Source organism: Choloepus didactylus, chromosome 15, assembly GCF_015220235.1.
Source record: "Choloepus didactylus isolate mChoDid1 chromosome 15, mChoDid1.pri, whole genome shotgun sequence".
NCBI classification, from domain to species: Eukaryota; Metazoa; Chordata; class Mammalia; order Pilosa; family Megalonychidae; genus Choloepus; species Choloepus didactylus.
In genome coordinates, this window is record NC_051321.1 from 43,008,280 (window position 1) to 43,024,567 (window position 16,288).

Consider the following 16,288-nt stretch of genomic DNA (forward strand, 5'->3'; position numbering starts at 1 on the left):
ACCTATAAAGCTAGCCAGGGGTGCCCCACCTCACAGACCAGAGGAGGCCTTGGGCCACTGACCTGGCCTAATACTCACTGCCCTTTTGGCCTCAGTGCTTTGGCCAGGCTGGTGGTTAAGGCCCTTCTGGGGTAATGGGGGGAAACCCCTTTCTCAGGAAGTTGAGAGAAGACATAGTCGTGAATCATGGAGATAGGACACTAGAACAGGCTAAAGGTCATAAAGAGCCAGGAGGGAAGATGCCCTCGTTGTATATTAAAGTGCACCCTGCCCCATTTGCAGGACTTGCTCACTTTGACACAAACATGAACGCACATAAAAATCCAAATCACAGGACATGTTTGACGATTATTTTAATAAATCAAACTTTGGAATCCTGAGTTTCAATTATTCTTCAGAAAATGCCAATAAAGATATACATTTGAATGCCAACAGATTTGCTTATTCCCACAAATATTTTTATGTACGGAAAGTTTACTGAGGGAAGGTGTGGGGAGAGGGGCAGACTAAACTGCTAAGATAAATAGAGTCAAAGACTGAATGAGAGCTAATGGGAGGTTTTCAAATGGAACTTTGCATCCATGATGTTGCTATAAAACGTTTTTTTCTGATTTGCTGTTACAGTAACCTGAAATACAGAAAACAAAGCCATTAATGACAGAATGATGGACCCAGAGTTCAGAGTAGATAATGAAAATCATGTCATCCTTAGAACTCGGCTTCATTCAACTGCTTCTTATAAGGTCACAGGGGATGGAAATCCTACAAGTTGGATGTGGCCATAACTATTAATATCCACAGGGCTCGTTCTGAAACCCTTTGAATTTCTGCTGGGGTTACTGGGGGCCGAGAGAATGTGATACGCTGTATGAAATAGTGCTTCCTTTTATTTGTCTTAAATTTGCCTTTCTGCATTTCAAAGGAGAGGGCACCTTCTCCTATTTTGGGAAGCCCAGGCCCAGTCAGCCTGACCTTGGCCACACAGGGCTTTTTAGAGCCGTCACCATGTCTGTGTCAGGCATCACCCAGACGGGCCACAAAGGCCCCTGAATCAGCAAGACCTAGGATGCATCCAACTCAGCTACCTCTTGAAGATCTTGAGCAACTTTCTTAACCGTTCTTAGGTTCTAATTTTTCATCTGTACAATGTGCATAATAAGATTATCTACTTCAGAAGGTGCTTCTGAGGGTTTAGCAAGAGACTGCACGTAGAGGGTTTAGCATGGTGCCTGGCAGAGTGAAATCCATCACCAGCCACACACTTAGTCTGCCCCAGGGTGAAGCATCAAAACCTTATCGATTAATTGTTTTTAGGGTGTGTGTGTGTCTTGGTTCATATTACAAATATCTATTTGGTATAGTGTGGGTCAGTTGGTTAGAATACAACATAAAATTTCAGTTTGCTCTCTTTATTTCCTACATTTTATTTAGCATTGTCCCATGTGGATTTTGAAACCCAATTTCCTATAGGAGTGAGTGAATGTTAATTCCAAATAGACCGATACTTTCCTCCACAATGCCTCAGGGCTGTAAATCAAGAGTGCTCAAGGGTAATACCTATAAAAAGATCCTATGATTATTTTCAGGGGATCTCAAAAAAGGTAAGTAAGGAAAACCAGCTGGTCAATTTAAATAAGAAAAGGGAAAGAAATGTGGTTTTATATAGAAAAAGAAAGTTGTCTCAATCATTCTCTTTTCAACTTGCTTTGTTGGTGCCTGTGTTTAAAATTAGTTTTCTGTTTTCATTTTTACATCGACCACTTTTGCTGCCCAGCTCTTGACTGTGGCCACTCAATTCCCAAACAGTATTAGTTCAGTCGAATCAGTTGTTTGGGACAGTGTGGCCAGGGGAGAAACTGTGTGACCACAGATTGTACCTAAGGTGGTAGAATAAATGGAAAAGTGTCCCCTGCAGTTTTACTTAAAGTGCCAGGGTTTTGGAGAAGAGCTGTCACCTACTCCTTCAGCATCTGTCCCACGATAAGGCCAGTGAACCACCAGGTCAAGATGGACCAAGACTTGGGCTGGGAAGGGACCTCTGTGTTTTCTCCCGCATGCAGGTGACATGGTTCACTGGCATGCAGGCCCGACCTCCAAGTCCCCTTGAGGAGAGCTGGGGTGCCAGCGCCCTGCCCACCCCCCACCCCAGCCCTGCTCACCGTCGTGAACTATCAGCCTGTACTGCCGGCCCAGGCACAGTTCCTCCTGCCTCTGTCTCACAACTCTCTGCACTTCTGGGGGCAGGCCTTGGGGGTCGCGGGCAAACACGAAGGAGTAGCTGTCGGCACAGGTGCCGTCCAGGTTCTGGAGGCGGCAGGCGTACTGCACAGCGTACGTGTCGTAGTCCGTGTCGATGATCCAGTGGTCATCGTCTGCAACCCAGAAAGCCACAGTGCTAACGTCTCTCCTGGGGGCTCAGACGTCAGGGCAGACTTGCCATTTCCAGAAACGGGTTTCATTTCATTAGGAAGTGGGAGATAACAGAGAATCCTGACAGCTTTTGTAAATGTGGGAAAATGAGAAAGGACCTTGTTTTCCTTTGTCAAAAAAAAGTTCTGGGGTAGGGGGCACTTCATTCCCTTTGGGAATTACTCTCACCCTGATGGTAAATGTGATGGCATCTTTCCAAAGACCAACTGAGAAAGTGGGTGCTTGAAAACCACAGAAGAGACCTTTCTCCTGCTGTCTTAGTATCCACCTTCCAATAATGTCTATGCCTTTTGTGGCTAATGTCTGATGGCCACAGACTTGATATCCCTGACATCAGGGTTTATCTTTTGTGGTGATCTGTATCAACGAGTTCCAGGCACCTCACTAACCACTGAGCCCTCCTGCCTCTGAACCCGCTGGGGGAGCCCACTTGGGTGATCTGGTTCACAGCTTTTCTGGCCCTGTCCTAATCCTGCTTAGTGACCCTACTCACTTCTCCATGCTGGCAAAAGGAGTAGTTCTTGCTCTGGAGGCACAAGATGCCACCGTTCGACATCAGATATTCCTGCTTAGACTTGCTTCTCTAATCAACACCCCTGATAGGGACAGATGCTGAGGCCTTGAAGAATCTAGATTATATTTCTTCTTGAAGGCTGGGATGTAAGACTTGGAGAATAAGTGGAAATGAAGGTGGTAAAAATAACACAGGCAGAAAGAAAAATAACATTCATAAGAATGTTTGCACGAGATGTGCTGTGGAGAAACGCAATGCTGTGGTTTATCCAAACACCCTGCATTTGGATAACAGCACCACATCTCTATTTAATGTAATGTTCTTGTGGTCAAGTAATTATAGACTTTCTGAGCACTAGTCATGCACCAGGTGCTGCGTGAACACGTTTCATATATTTTCTCATTTATTCTTCTCATTAACCCCAAAGTGCACACTAGTTACTCCTATTTTACAGATGAGGAAACCGAGGCACAGAGAAACTAAATAATTCATCTGGAATCGTTAAGAGCAGGGTAAAACTGGGATTCAAACGGGGGGTCTGACTCCAGAGTCCAAATACCTAACCTCTACACCATACTGCCTCCAGGCAATTATAAATTGGGGTGGGGGTGGGGATGGGACAAGCAGCAAGAAACAAAAAGCAATTGCATCTCCTCCTCACACCCAGTTCATGAAACAAGTGGCAGTCCCTGCCCTAGGAGGGAGGAACACAGAGGTGTCAGGGTGTCCCAGCGTTAGAGGGTGTTGGGACCTGAGTCCTCACCCTAAGTTCCCTGTGGTGCCCCTCAGGGCTCTGAGAATCACCTGGAGGGATGGCCTAGGACAGGGATCAGCCCAAACCCAGGCCCCGAAAAGGGGGTTGTCAAGAGAATAATCAAGAGGGGCTTCCACAGGAGCTGGTGTTGGAACCCCCTCTTCAGTTCACCTCGGGCCTGGCAGGAGAAGGAATGAGCCACCCTGCACCTCTCAGGGCTTCCCAGCGCAAGAGTGTCAGAGGGCGGTGGGGGGTGGGGGGCACCCTAAACATGACGGCTCAGCAGTGACCACACAGTTACTCAGCTGACGGCCAGGAATAGAAGCCATGGGGCAGTGTGCCCAGTCTCCCTCCAACCACGGGCTCCTCACAGGCTCCCAAGCGTCTGGGCAGAGGCTCCCCATCCCCATCTGAAATCATTTCTTCCCTAGTTACAGGAATTGCTGTGTCAGGCACAGGCCCAGGGGCCCACCCCCAGTTACAAAAACACTCTCCTTTGAAATGGTACCCTGATCATGGTCCAGCCAGCTTAAATTTTTTTCCAAAATTGTTGCCAGAATGTAAATTCTGACATGGGAAATATGTAACTTTCAATGCTTGGTTTTGATAAAACTGACTACTGTTCTTGACTTTACAAGAAGGCCTGAGGCTGCTGGCTGACCAAGAGGGCTGTGTGTGACTCTCCAGATTGCAGTCCTCCAGAGAATCTTTGAACTTTGAGCAACTAGCCAGACACAAAAGGGAAAATACTGCATGAATTCACTGATATGAAATAACTAGAATAAGCAAATTCATAAAGCCAGAAACTAGAATACAGTTTACCAGGGGCAGTGGGGGGAGTAGGGTATGGGGAGTTGATGCTTAGTTGGTGCTGAGGTTCTGTTTGTGGTGATGGAAAAGTTCTGGTAATGGATGTTGGTGCTGGTAACATAACATTGTGAACGTAATCACCACCACTGAATTATGTATTTGAATACGGTTAAAAGGGGAAATTTCAGGTTGTATGTATGTTTCTAGGAAAAAAACAAATAAACAAATAGCATAGGCCTGTATAACACAGTGAACCATAATGTAAACTATGGACTATAGTTAATATCATAATTATAATAACATTGTTTCATCAACTGTGGCAAAGCTACCACACTAATGCAAAGTGGTAATAATAGGAAAAACTGTGTGGTGGAGGCAGATAAATGGGAACTCTGTATTTTCTGCATCATTTTTCTATAAACCTACAACTTTTCTAATAAAAAATTTTAAAAGAAGGAGGCCCGAGTTGGTTTGGTTTATTTCTAGTCTCTTTGTTTTTTTTTCGGCTAAATAGTTCAAAGATTAAGAATTTAAATCATAACAACCTCTATCAGGCTCTCCTTCTTCTAAGAGTATTTGCAACAGATCAACTGCCTGAGCACTGCTGGAAACAATGAGCTCTGTTCTCCAGCCTCGGCCCCAGCCACTAGGGAGACAGAATGCTGATGGCAGCAGCCATAGAGCTTAGTGCCATGACTCCCCTCAACCCTCTCAGGAAGTGGGGTTACACAGCAGCTGTGACTACACTGTACCGCAATGACTGACTGGTTAAGGGTTTTGATTGCCAGCCCCCAAACCAAAGAAAACACCTGGACAGAGGGAGCTTTTGTTGAAGATCTATCGCTCACTGCTGTGGGCTTGGAACATGTCACTTCAGCTCTTAGACCTGTGTCCTAGGTCTCACAGGTAGAGGGTGAGTTAGGATTTGAACTCAGGCAGCCTAACTTGAACACTGCATGATTAACCACAACTCTGCAGAGCTTCTTTTTTGAAAAGTAACCTAAGAAGGAATTTATCCTTAAGCCTTCCATACAGTAGTTATCTCACCTAGTATCAATAGCAATCACTTTCTAAGCTTTCAATACCCTCCACCCCCACCCCATATGAAATACCAGATAGAATCTCAATACACAAGGGGTAAAGCAGAGCTAATCTAGTTAGATGGGGAGAGAAGGAGGCAAGAGGCAAAATCCAACCTCCTCGTTGGGCTCTCTCCCATCCTACCCCCAAAGGCAATGCCAACAGAATCCCAGTTCTCCAAGGAACACAACCCAAAATGTTATAGAACATTATGTGTTTACTCTTTCTAAAAATTAGTAACCTTATACTCTCTGGTGTTGATTTTTGTAATCCATTATTGGAAAAGTATACTTTTAATCTAAATGATGATTTTAGGATGTTTTGCTGCATTATTTGGATTTTTTATTACTTCTAAGGATAAAAGCTTTTTTTTCCTCTGTACAGTATACATCAATATTGAAAATGAAATTTGATGGACATGATTTCATCTAACACATAACTTTGGAGGAAGTCAATGGGTGTGTGCCAGGTGTAGAGCAATGGTGACATAAAGGACACTTTCGCCCTGGATCACAGGCTAAGAGACTCATCCTCAATGGGTTGCTGGGTGCTACCTAGTTCACAGAAGAGTTCAAGCAATACTTTACAAAATGTTGGCCCGTGTTAGGAGTCTCTGTTGTTCAGGGTCACCCAATCCGGACTTTGGCTTCTGACACTGGCTTTCACAAACTTGTCACGTGACCTTGGGCAAATTATTACCTTCTCTTGGCCTCAGTTTACTTATCTGTATGTTGAATCTCGCTCTCCGGGTTAGCTCTCATCTCTAAGATTCTATGCTATGTCTCCCCTGGCCTGCATTATTCTCCAGCTACCCAGTAGACACCAGATTTGAAACTTTGGAAAAATAGGAGAAAAGAAAGAGTATGCAGACATTGCGTTCTCATGGTTAGGCCGCGTTTTAGGATGGTCTTCTGAGAGTGCTTGCCACCATCACCCCCAGCCATCTGAGTTTCAGTGTTTGGGGGAAGGGGAAGAGGTCTCTGCCACCCAGAACACTGCACCTGGCTCAGAATCTCAGTGTTACTGGACCAAGGCGGTAGATTCTTTGCCCAATGTGCTCAAATGACCAATTCCTGAGACACCAGGGTTTCAAAGACAGAGAGTTTATTGCTAGGCGCGAAGCAGGAGAGCAGATGGTCTTTCAGCCCCAAAATCTGTCTCCCCAGACTGTAGGAATTCTGATAGTTTTATAGTATCAAAAGATGGGCAGGTTTTAGGATAATGAGCAGAATGGCTCCAGATGATGTAATTGGAGGTGATCTAATTATTGAGCATGCACAGATTGCATGTTGAGTCACAGAACTTATGTAAGAAAGTGGAGTCCTTAATATGATGATGGGCATGATTTTTAGTAATTATAATGAGGTATAGTCGACTTGTAGGTTAAAGTCTAAGCTACCGTGCATGTCAGGAAGGCCCATTTTGGTTAGATCCAGCTTCGGTTATCAAAATAACTTTGGACTTGGGGCGAGTTAATTCTGGGCCAACCCAAGATCCTTCATTAATAAATGTTAGGGGTTGTCTTTAGTGATCATAAGACTCCAAAGTTGAAAAAAGTGGATAAATGGGTACAAATGAAGGTAACTCACAAGGTTTTACAATCATAAGGGCATAAGGTAAAGACTATAGAATCATTATCAGAGATCAAGACAGCTAGATTACAGTTCAGAGATTTCAGGTATTTCCCTCTATTCTAATGTACTAGAAAGTAAAAAGTAATATCTATATAATGATTTAGTAATCATAATCACCCCTTAAATCCTAACTTCCCAGTTACATTGGCATAGGCAAGAGGGGCATGTGGGAGTGAGCCAACCCTAGGTACAGGGCTCCCTACATGCTTGGATGGAGGTCACCCAGCTTTCAGCCCAAAGATAGGGAGGAAATGCAAAACCAGTTTGCATGATGAGGTGGGCTGGGTTTTGGGAAGGTGGGAGGCATATGCACAAAAATGGCTACGCACTCTGGCATGGTGACCAGAGAGCAAAATGGCATCTGTCAAGAAGGTCACCTGAGAGGCCCAAAGGTCCTTTTGGGTTTGGACTCCTGAGCTCACACTGGCCTAGCTACTCCCCAATCTCAGCCCCCTAACCACAGGCAGCGCCAGTTTGAGACCTTCTGCCGGCCGTTCTTCCCCAGGGTGCCAACAGGGAAGAAACTCAGCGATTTGGCCAGGCATGATGCTCCCCAACCCCCACCCACCCCCAACGGTCCCACTGAGCTGACTACTCACATCCTTTCTGGAGAAACGACGCAGCGCCCCAGTACTTCATCTTGAACTTGGCAGGGTCCTCGGTGTCTGTGAAGGTGCCCACCATGTCTGCACACACGTCCCAGTTACTGCAAAAGCCAAGGGGGTTCTGAGCCAAGCTGGGAAAAGCACCACCTCCCCTCATCCCATTCCCCGGCGCTCCCTTCCCTCCCCGACCAGGGTTTGGTGCTTAGCCAGAAAGAGACGGGGGTACCCAGGAGCACAAAATGCCCTGCCACCCAGAGGCCACTGACTTAAAAAGGCGGACTCGGCCCTTGGCTGTGGCGGTCATCTGGCCGTTCTCGTCCACAGAGAACTCTGCGATGATATTGTCCTGCAGAAAGAGGCCCTCGGGGTCCTTCTTGGCCATGGCGTACCAGGTCCCGGAGAACTGAGAAAGAAAGGAGAGCAAAGGTTTGGAGTGGGGGAGTGCACGGTCGACAGGCTGGAAGGCCCAGGCCACCGGCGCCGATACCTACGCGCGCCTTGTCGAAGTTCTCCTTGACTCGGAAGGTGCTCACGCGGCAGTCACGCTCCGCCCGGCTGCTTCCCAGCGCCGCGAGCAGCACGAGCGCCCACACCCACTCCATTCTGCCCAGGATATCGCCCTGCAGGAAACGGGCAGCCGTGAGCGCCTGGCAGCCGGACCATCGGGCTCGGTGCAGGCTGCCCGCCCGCGCGGGCCCCCATCCCACCCCACCCCACCCCCTTGCGGGTCCCCGAGGACCGCCGAGCCGGGGCTCACCACGGGGAGACGCGCGCAAATCTGGCCGCCGTGTCCCAGCGCGCGTGGAGCCAGGAGAGGCAAACGCGCGGCCCCAGCTTCCCCGCGGCTTTATAGCTCAGGTGTGGGGGTGGGGTGGGGATGGGGGTGGGGGTCTGCTCTTTCGTAACCGCGCGGGGTGAAAGACCGACGAGGGAGGCGCCGGGGGAGGGAGGCCGAGGGCTGGCCGGCCAGCAATTGCATAACGCGCGCCCTGACTCACCGCTGCCTCGGGAGGTCTCTGGCTTGGAGTTGCTGCGTGCGGGGTGGCTTCGGTGGGGCCGAAATTCACAAGCGGCGATGAGCCCTGGCCCAGTTACCCAGCGGTTGCACCAGCGGCCGCCAGCTGCGGCCTGGGGTGGCCTCGGAGCCCAGTTACCTTGGCTGAAGGCTCAAGTCGGCCCGGCGGGTAAACCGTGGCCTCACAGAACGGTGCTGTCTGGTGCGTTAGTGCCAAATTGGCCCCTCCGCCCTCTAAGCATGAATTGTGCAGAGTTTGGAGAGAGATTTCGGCCAAGTAGTTTTTCATTATATAAAGGATGCATTTTACTCTCTTTCAGAAGTGTTGTGGTGCTCCCTGGGTCAATATTTGTTCTTTAGTTTCAACATCTTTTGAAGCATTAAAACCCTTTCTGTTAAATATTCTCCAGAAACGCAACCCTGGTCAGGACAGGAAATATTTTAGCAGCTTTGGTGGTCACCTACTTACTCTGTGGCACTTCCCTCAAACCACTTTAAAACACACCTACCAATTGCTTGTGATGCAATGTTATTTCAAAGCCATTTTGGAATTTTATTTTGTTTTGTAAACGGCTAAGGTGAGTTGGCCGAGGACTAACAAAATTCTAAAACAACCATGTTCAATTAAGTCAAAATGCTGTGAATAAAGAAAGTTTTTGCCTAGTGATGCTACAGTTTACAGACCCACATGTATTTTTCTTTTTCCATTCAGAGTTAGAGTTCAATTAATCTCATCAAAGCAGTCAGAAGATGCAGCTTTTGGCTGAATGAGAATTAGTTATAGGGCAAAGAAATGTCATCATTTTAATTTTTTTTTTTATTCCTTTCAGACAATATCAGATGTGTCTCCATGGGCCAAACTGGGAAGAAATGAGATGAATTTGGATGAATTAGCTGCAAGCAGACCTGAAATAAGAAGGGGTGAAGGAAGAGAAGGGTGACTGCAAAACGGAAAAATAGAGTTGACTGGTTCTCAGACCCAGCACTTTACAGGGCGTTGGGGCTATTTCTGAACTCCTGAAAAGACACCCATGGCTTCCTTTACCTACCTAAATTTTTGGACATCTGTCTGCCTAGTTCTCTGCTTCCACTTTCTCCCTTCCCCTCAGATCAGCTCACCATCCCCAGCCTTAGCTGTCTCTGGGGTGCCAACGATGATGCATTCAACTCCTTACTGCCCAGAACTAGGAAAGCATGTATCTAGGCAACCATCCAACATGGAGATCTTCTGGTCAGGCCAGTTTTACCAAATAATTCCAAACAGCTCAAATAGGTCTGCTGCAGAGGTCCTTCTGCAGGGACCATGTATGTGCCAATACCCATGGTATGTACCTAGACTTCCTGGGAGGGAAAGGACTTCAGGGCTTCTCTCTAGTTCCCATCCAATGCTTGGATCCCCTCTTCAGCATCCCAGACTTGAGGTCTTCTGGATTCTGCTCCAGCATCTCCAGTGATGGAGAGTCTTAGTTCAGTTGCCTTTGTGCCATTGCTACTGCCAGAAAGGGTCTCCTTATACCCACGGCTCTTTTGACCATTTCTCCTGGAACACATTCTGGTTGTCCTTGCATACCCCACATGTTGACTAGAATATAAGGATTTCAGTGCATTTTCCTGATGACTGTTTTACAGCAAAATGTTGTCCTTTTTTTTGTTAGATATTTAAAACTTGGCCCAACCACTCCTCATCTCCCCCTCTTTTTAATGTTATATCATGCACTTTGGTGTTATAGATGCCAGCAAAGAAAAAGTTTATTTTGGCATTCTCTCTCAGATTTCTTCATGATTAGAAATACGTGAATACAGGTCAACTGATGGTTTTTATCATGAATTGGTGTGTAAATTATGTAGGAAATTATCCTCATAAAATACATTTTTTCAAATGTGCATGTACAAAGTCAGAAGCAAACAAGTCCACTAACTCCTAGAGAATGGTGGAGAAGTTTTACTGTAATTCAAAGAAGAAAGCAAATGCAAGACGTTTATGTCCTTACCCTGATAAAAATTAAATTATTTCCAACAAGCTCCATTGTGTACAAACTGACATTTATATCCACATTCCAACAGAGAGGCCAAGGAAAAGGGAAAACAAGGAAATCGGGTAACATTTATGTTCTGGCTGTATTTACAAGATGCCAAAATAAGTGGTTGAAAAAATGAAAGGTTAGTTAGTCATCCAGTGTTTTCAGGTACAAAGAGTCAAACTAACCTTTTTGATAAAGTTTTGCAGTGGTTAGAAAGCCACCAGTCAATTTCATCTACTTAGTTGGAAAGAACATGAGACTCACAGCTGGATCTTCTCTGAGAGCGCCTCTCGTGCCCACCAGCCAGCTGCAGGCAGTGGGTCTACAGGGGGCCAATGTGGGAGATGAAAAGGGGCCTTTGCCGCTGGCTGCCTGAAATCCTGACCTTGAGCGTGATTTTTGGTGATGGATATTGGTAGGAATGGGGAATTTGGCTGAAGTGGAACTGAAGAGTGAGTTTAAATATAATGGTTTGAAATGCACTTAGCTAACCCAGGATATTGTTAGTGGTTTTCCATTGGTGGCTTGACCTCATGTGCATATATTTTTTGGCTATCATGGAAGCACAACTTCCTGTAGATATAGTCAACTGCAGTGGGAAATTTTAGCAAGAATGGAATTAAATATTACATGTGATCATTCATATAGAATACTACTGAAAAATGTAAACTTGTTAAGTAGAAAGTTTAAGGAAGTTAAACCTATTTTTGGTACACGTATATGTTTTTTAAAAAGTTGCCTAGAATTATTCTTTAAACTCTTAGTGTTTAGCATTTTATGATATATGTCTAGATTTTAAATTCCTTAAAGTTAGGGTCTTTGTATATTCCTCCCTAGTATCTAGTATGACGTCTTGTACACCTCATAGGTACACTTTTTCACATAATCAGATTTAAACTAGTAATAAGTTTCACTCACTAGCTGTTTGATCCTGGGCTGGTTACCTAATTCCTCTGTTCTTCAATTCCTCACCAGTAAAATGCAGGTAATAATAGTATCTACCGCATAGGTTGTTGTAAGGATTAAATTAGATAATATATATGATGGTCCTAGAAGAGTGCCTGGCACAGAGTAAGCACCATTATGTTAGCTATTCTTATTCTCATTTTTATTATTGTCACTACCATGTGGCTTATGCTTATTTATACATGGTTAAGATAGTGCCCATATTCCTAAAAAATCTTGTGTAAATGGAATGGAGTTTTCTCATTGACCTAGTTTTCAAATCAAGATATTTTATCTAAATAAATTGACTGTCAATATCTGAAACACTTCATATCTTGACTTAAAGATTTTCTGATTCATTACCCCAGCAGTTAATGCTCTATTAAAAAAATCTATGCTTTAAATGAACACTTTGCCATACAAATTAAACAGTGAAGTTTAAGAAAATGAGCATTTTTTAATGTTAAAAATTCATTCTAAGTGGTCTGTTTGGTAACTTTTGATTTTAAAATATTGCGTTTTCTTAAATTGCTTTTATTTTTCCAGCTTCTAGGAGTAAACAGTCAATTAGAGACAAAAAGAATATTCCAACCCAGGGCCAGAAACTCTGCCAAGGACTACCCTGATGAAGATGAGCAGTGGAAATAATGAGACTGGATCAAGGAGAGGAGAGAAGGAGAATGATATTTATGTGTGTGCTGTAAGGCAGGCTTCTAATATTTCCCTTTAAAAGATTGTTGCTTTTATAAAATGTCATCCAGTACTCAAAGGAGTCACCAGTTACCCCTCTTTCTTTCTTGCTTTTCCTGTCTAATCAATTGCCCAGTCCTGTCATTTATGGCCTAGAATTGTGTCTCACATTTTTCCATTCTTTTTTCATTCCCACTAGCACAACTGCAAGCACTTACCTCTAGAATATGGAAACAGCCTTAAAAACTTTAATTATTTTTCTTCATTACCTGAACTATGCATGTTCATCATGGATACAGCACAAAAATCAGGTAATCAAAAAGAAGAAAAAATTAAGATCTTGAATCTCACCACTTAGAGATAATTGTTAATATTTTAGTATATATATGTATCTCCAGGTTTGTATATAAATTTTACACACACATATATGTTAATGGAATCATACCATGATGCAATTTTGTAATTAAGTGCATATTGTAAATATTTGTCCATGTCAATAAATTTACTTTTGCAATTTCCTTATTGATAGCTGCATAGTTTTCTATTCTATGGATATAATGTCATTTATTTAATCACACTCTTATTGTTAAATCTCTAGGCTATTTCTTTCATTTTTGTAACCATCCTTGTGATGAGTTGGTTAGCTATACTAATCACATACATTCTTAATTATTTCTATAAGATGATTCCTCAAAGCAGAATTGCAAGGTCAAAGCCTATAACCATTTTTAGAGTGTCTAATAATCAATCAAATGCAATAGAGCCTCATAATCTGTGTTCCAATGTCCAGTATTTCTTTTCTCCAATTCATCTGGTTCAGCCTCTACCAGATTAACTTTGTAAAGAAAAACCCTGATAATGTCACTTCCCACCTCAAAGTCTTTCCAGGGTTTAAAACTTTCAGTTTAGTCTTCAAGGTCCCTTTAATCTAGGCCCAGCCTACCTTTCCTGATTCATCTCTCACTGTTCTCCTTGTGTTACCCTACACTCTATGCTATTGCTTCTGCTGTGATCGCCACCTGGAATACATGTTATTTCCACCTCATCTCCACCCACTCTAGATATGATGATCCCTTTTATGAACTCCCACAGCCATGATTATGTATCTTACCACTGGCATTTTTCACATTCTGTTCCATTCTGTTTTATGGCTTTTTGTGTATCAGCCTTATCTCCCTTGCTACATCATAAGTGCTTTGAAAACTGTCCCCTGCAGCCCCTGCAGTAGAAGTGCAACAGTCAGGACTGGTTCAGCTATGCTGTGGTAACAAACAACCTTCATATTTCAGAGGCTAAAAAGCAAAGGCTTGTTTTCCGCTCATACTGCATGTTCATCTCAGGTCAGCAGGGGCTCTGTTCCATGACATCCTTTTTCTGGGATTCAGGAAGGTCCTCCCCCTGGAACTGAAATGGCAGCAGGAGGAAAGGAGAGCTGGAGGCTCTCATCCTGGCATTAAATTGTTCCTACCCGGAAGTGGCATTTCTGCCCACAACCCATTGGCCAGAATTAGTCAACATGGCCCTCCTGGAGGAGGGAGGCTGGAGAAGTGTAATCATCTCACAGAGAGCCGGGAGAAGAGGAGGATCACATAAGGAAGAACATGAAGTCTCTGGCACGGTAGCTAGTCTGGTGCCTTGTCTATAGTGGACAATCAATATACATCTTTGAAAAGATGAGCAAATGAATGAATGCGTAAGTAGTGATAAAAACAAAACAATTCTGTCTATAATAGAATATGCTTCATTTTAAAATTAATTTTCATTTTTATGAGTAGGGGAATGTTAACATATATGTTAACATTTTGTTTTGTTTTTTTCTATTAAGTATAATTCTGAACATGGAATATAGATATGTATTTTTATCTCTTTTTTTAAAAAGTGAAGGATGGAATCAAGGAATTCTGAGCACAATACATACTTTGGGAGAAGTAGGAACTGCACCGTGGTCAGACAAAATGACCAGGTAAAAAGATTGTCCAAACTGTGTTATAAGATGATGATGGAAAAGCGAAGTGGTCCAACAAGAGAAGTGACTTGGCAGACTCAAATCCCTTCTCCTGAGTGACAAACCTCTGAATTATCCTAACTATAATGACATGCTAATAAGTAAACAGTAATCTGAAGAGGAACCTCCTGTGACTAGACTTGGGTGCTCCACAGGGAGGTGAAAGACAAGATGTGTGCTTGATGAGGCCTTTTGTGGTAGGTAGTGAGTAAATCTCCAGGAGAAAGGACACAGATCAACAAATGCCAGCGTGAATACCACTACCCTGAGAAAATCATGTTCCCACAAGAAACTCTCAATCTGTGACTTCAAACCTGCCACCTCAATGGCCCTGCTCTTCTTTGGTGTTCAGTAAGATTATTGTCATTCTAGCGAGGTAAAGCATTTAGTTTAGGAATTTAATTGAACCCAGAGTTGATGTTTTGAAATGGATTTAGATATGGATATAGGAACAATTTTTAGAGTCACTGTAATACTTTATGTGTGTTTTTAATTTAAGAGAATTATTTGTCATATTAGACTTGTGGCTTTATTGAAATGCTTAAAAGACCTAAGACTAAATGAAATCAGCATTTAAATATTCAAAGAAATGGGTTTATGAAATGTGTAGTTTGATTTATTAGTTGCATAATAGTGTTTAAATATTTGGGAAAATGTGCTTAATAGATGCATCAGCTTGATAAAAACAGTAAACAAAATTAAGTAGTGGTAAGTGCTCTTTCCACAGCAGAAGGCTCTGAGATGTTAAAGATCCTAGCAACAGACAAGATAGTTATTTATCCAGTTAATTATACAGTCTGTAACTTGGAGCAAAAATACATGATGTCTGGTTATTACTATTGAAGCCAAAAGCCAAATTAATAAGCTTAGCTGGAAAACCCAGTTGGCAAGTGCATGGATTGCCTTTCTGCAATCACTTCTCTTGCCCTGGGTTGTTGTTTAAGTTGTGCTTTGAGGAGACTGGTTCACTGGCACATGCTCACCTCTCTAGTAATAAGCCCAAAGTTGGTTTCTCCAAAACACTTCTGAGTTCTGAATAGTTTCATTTACATATAGCTATCATGAAAAAATAATTCGAGTTGCCAACAGATGAATGCAATGTAATTAATGGAGATGTCAGTGATTCTTCCTTGGCATGGACAGCAGCTAACATTTTCTAGAATAGAAACTTGCCACTTGTCTGGCTGATCTGAGATGCTCTAAGGATTCTCTGAGGGTTTATCAGCTAATAGTGCTTAGAGATTTAGTACCTTGAAGAACTGTTTAATCCTCTGCTTCCTGAATCCCACCCTAAGCCAGGACCTTCTGCCACATCCCAGCAGTTACAGGCAGCTTGAAAGCTGCTATGCCACCATTCTGCTGGACCTTGTGAGGTTTCTCTGAGGTACCACTTATGGTTTCCTCAGTAATTTTGACCAGGATGTACTTCCTTCTTGGCACTATGCCTCAGGTAGTTCTCTGAGGGACTTTCTTTCTGAACAACACCAGAAAATCAAGCCACACTATGAGAGAGCTCAACCAAGATGCCATAGAGAAATACCTCAAGGCAAACCCTAGGTTTGCCAAGGAGTACTTTGACAAGAGGCTACAGGTGGAGGTGCTGGGAGAATTCTCCAAGAACAGCCCCGCATCAGTCAAAGCCAGCGTCTTCTTCCTTGAACTGACACAGGTGGAGGCGTTGGCCCTGTGCTGGGAGCTGCTGCTGACCGTGCAGGGGGAGGCAGGCAGGGTGGAGCTGGCGGTGCACTGGGTCCTACAGAGGCTGGCCTGGCTGCTGCAGCCTGT

General features: G+C 43.8%; 1 protein-coding gene and 1 long non-coding RNA gene across 3 annotated transcripts; one reads left to right on the forward strand and one right to left on the reverse strand.

Annotated features, from left to right (window-relative positions):
* Positions 1–405: 405 nt before the first annotated feature.
* Positions 406–8,844, reverse strand: RBP4 (retinol binding protein 4). 2 transcript variants are annotated; one of them, XM_037804941.1, is made up of 6 exons: positions 8,826–8,844; positions 8,319–8,447; positions 8,094–8,230; positions 7,822–7,928; positions 2,160–2,372; positions 406–628 (listed from the first exon to the last, which is right to left on the reverse strand). In XM_037804941.1, the coding sequence occupies exons 2-6, from the start codon at positions 8,427–8,429 to the stop codon at positions 591–593; spliced, it is 606 nt and encodes a 201-aa protein (XP_037660869.1). In that variant the 5' UTR covers positions 8,430–8,447; positions 8,826–8,844; the 3' UTR covers positions 406–590. The 2 variants fall into 2 exon arrangements, with proteins under 2 accessions (XP_037660869.1, XP_037660868.1); XM_037804940.1 differs by lacking the exon at positions 8,826–8,844 and adding an exon at positions 8,585–8,709.
* LOC119510556 lies at positions 8,059–12,932 on the forward strand. Its single transcript, XR_005211965.1, has 3 exons — positions 8,059–8,253; positions 9,673–10,166; positions 12,355–12,932. It is a non-coding gene; the product is annotated as an uncharacterized LOC119510556 (long non-coding RNA).
* The last annotated feature ends 3,356 nt before the right edge of the window (positions 12,933–16,288 follow it).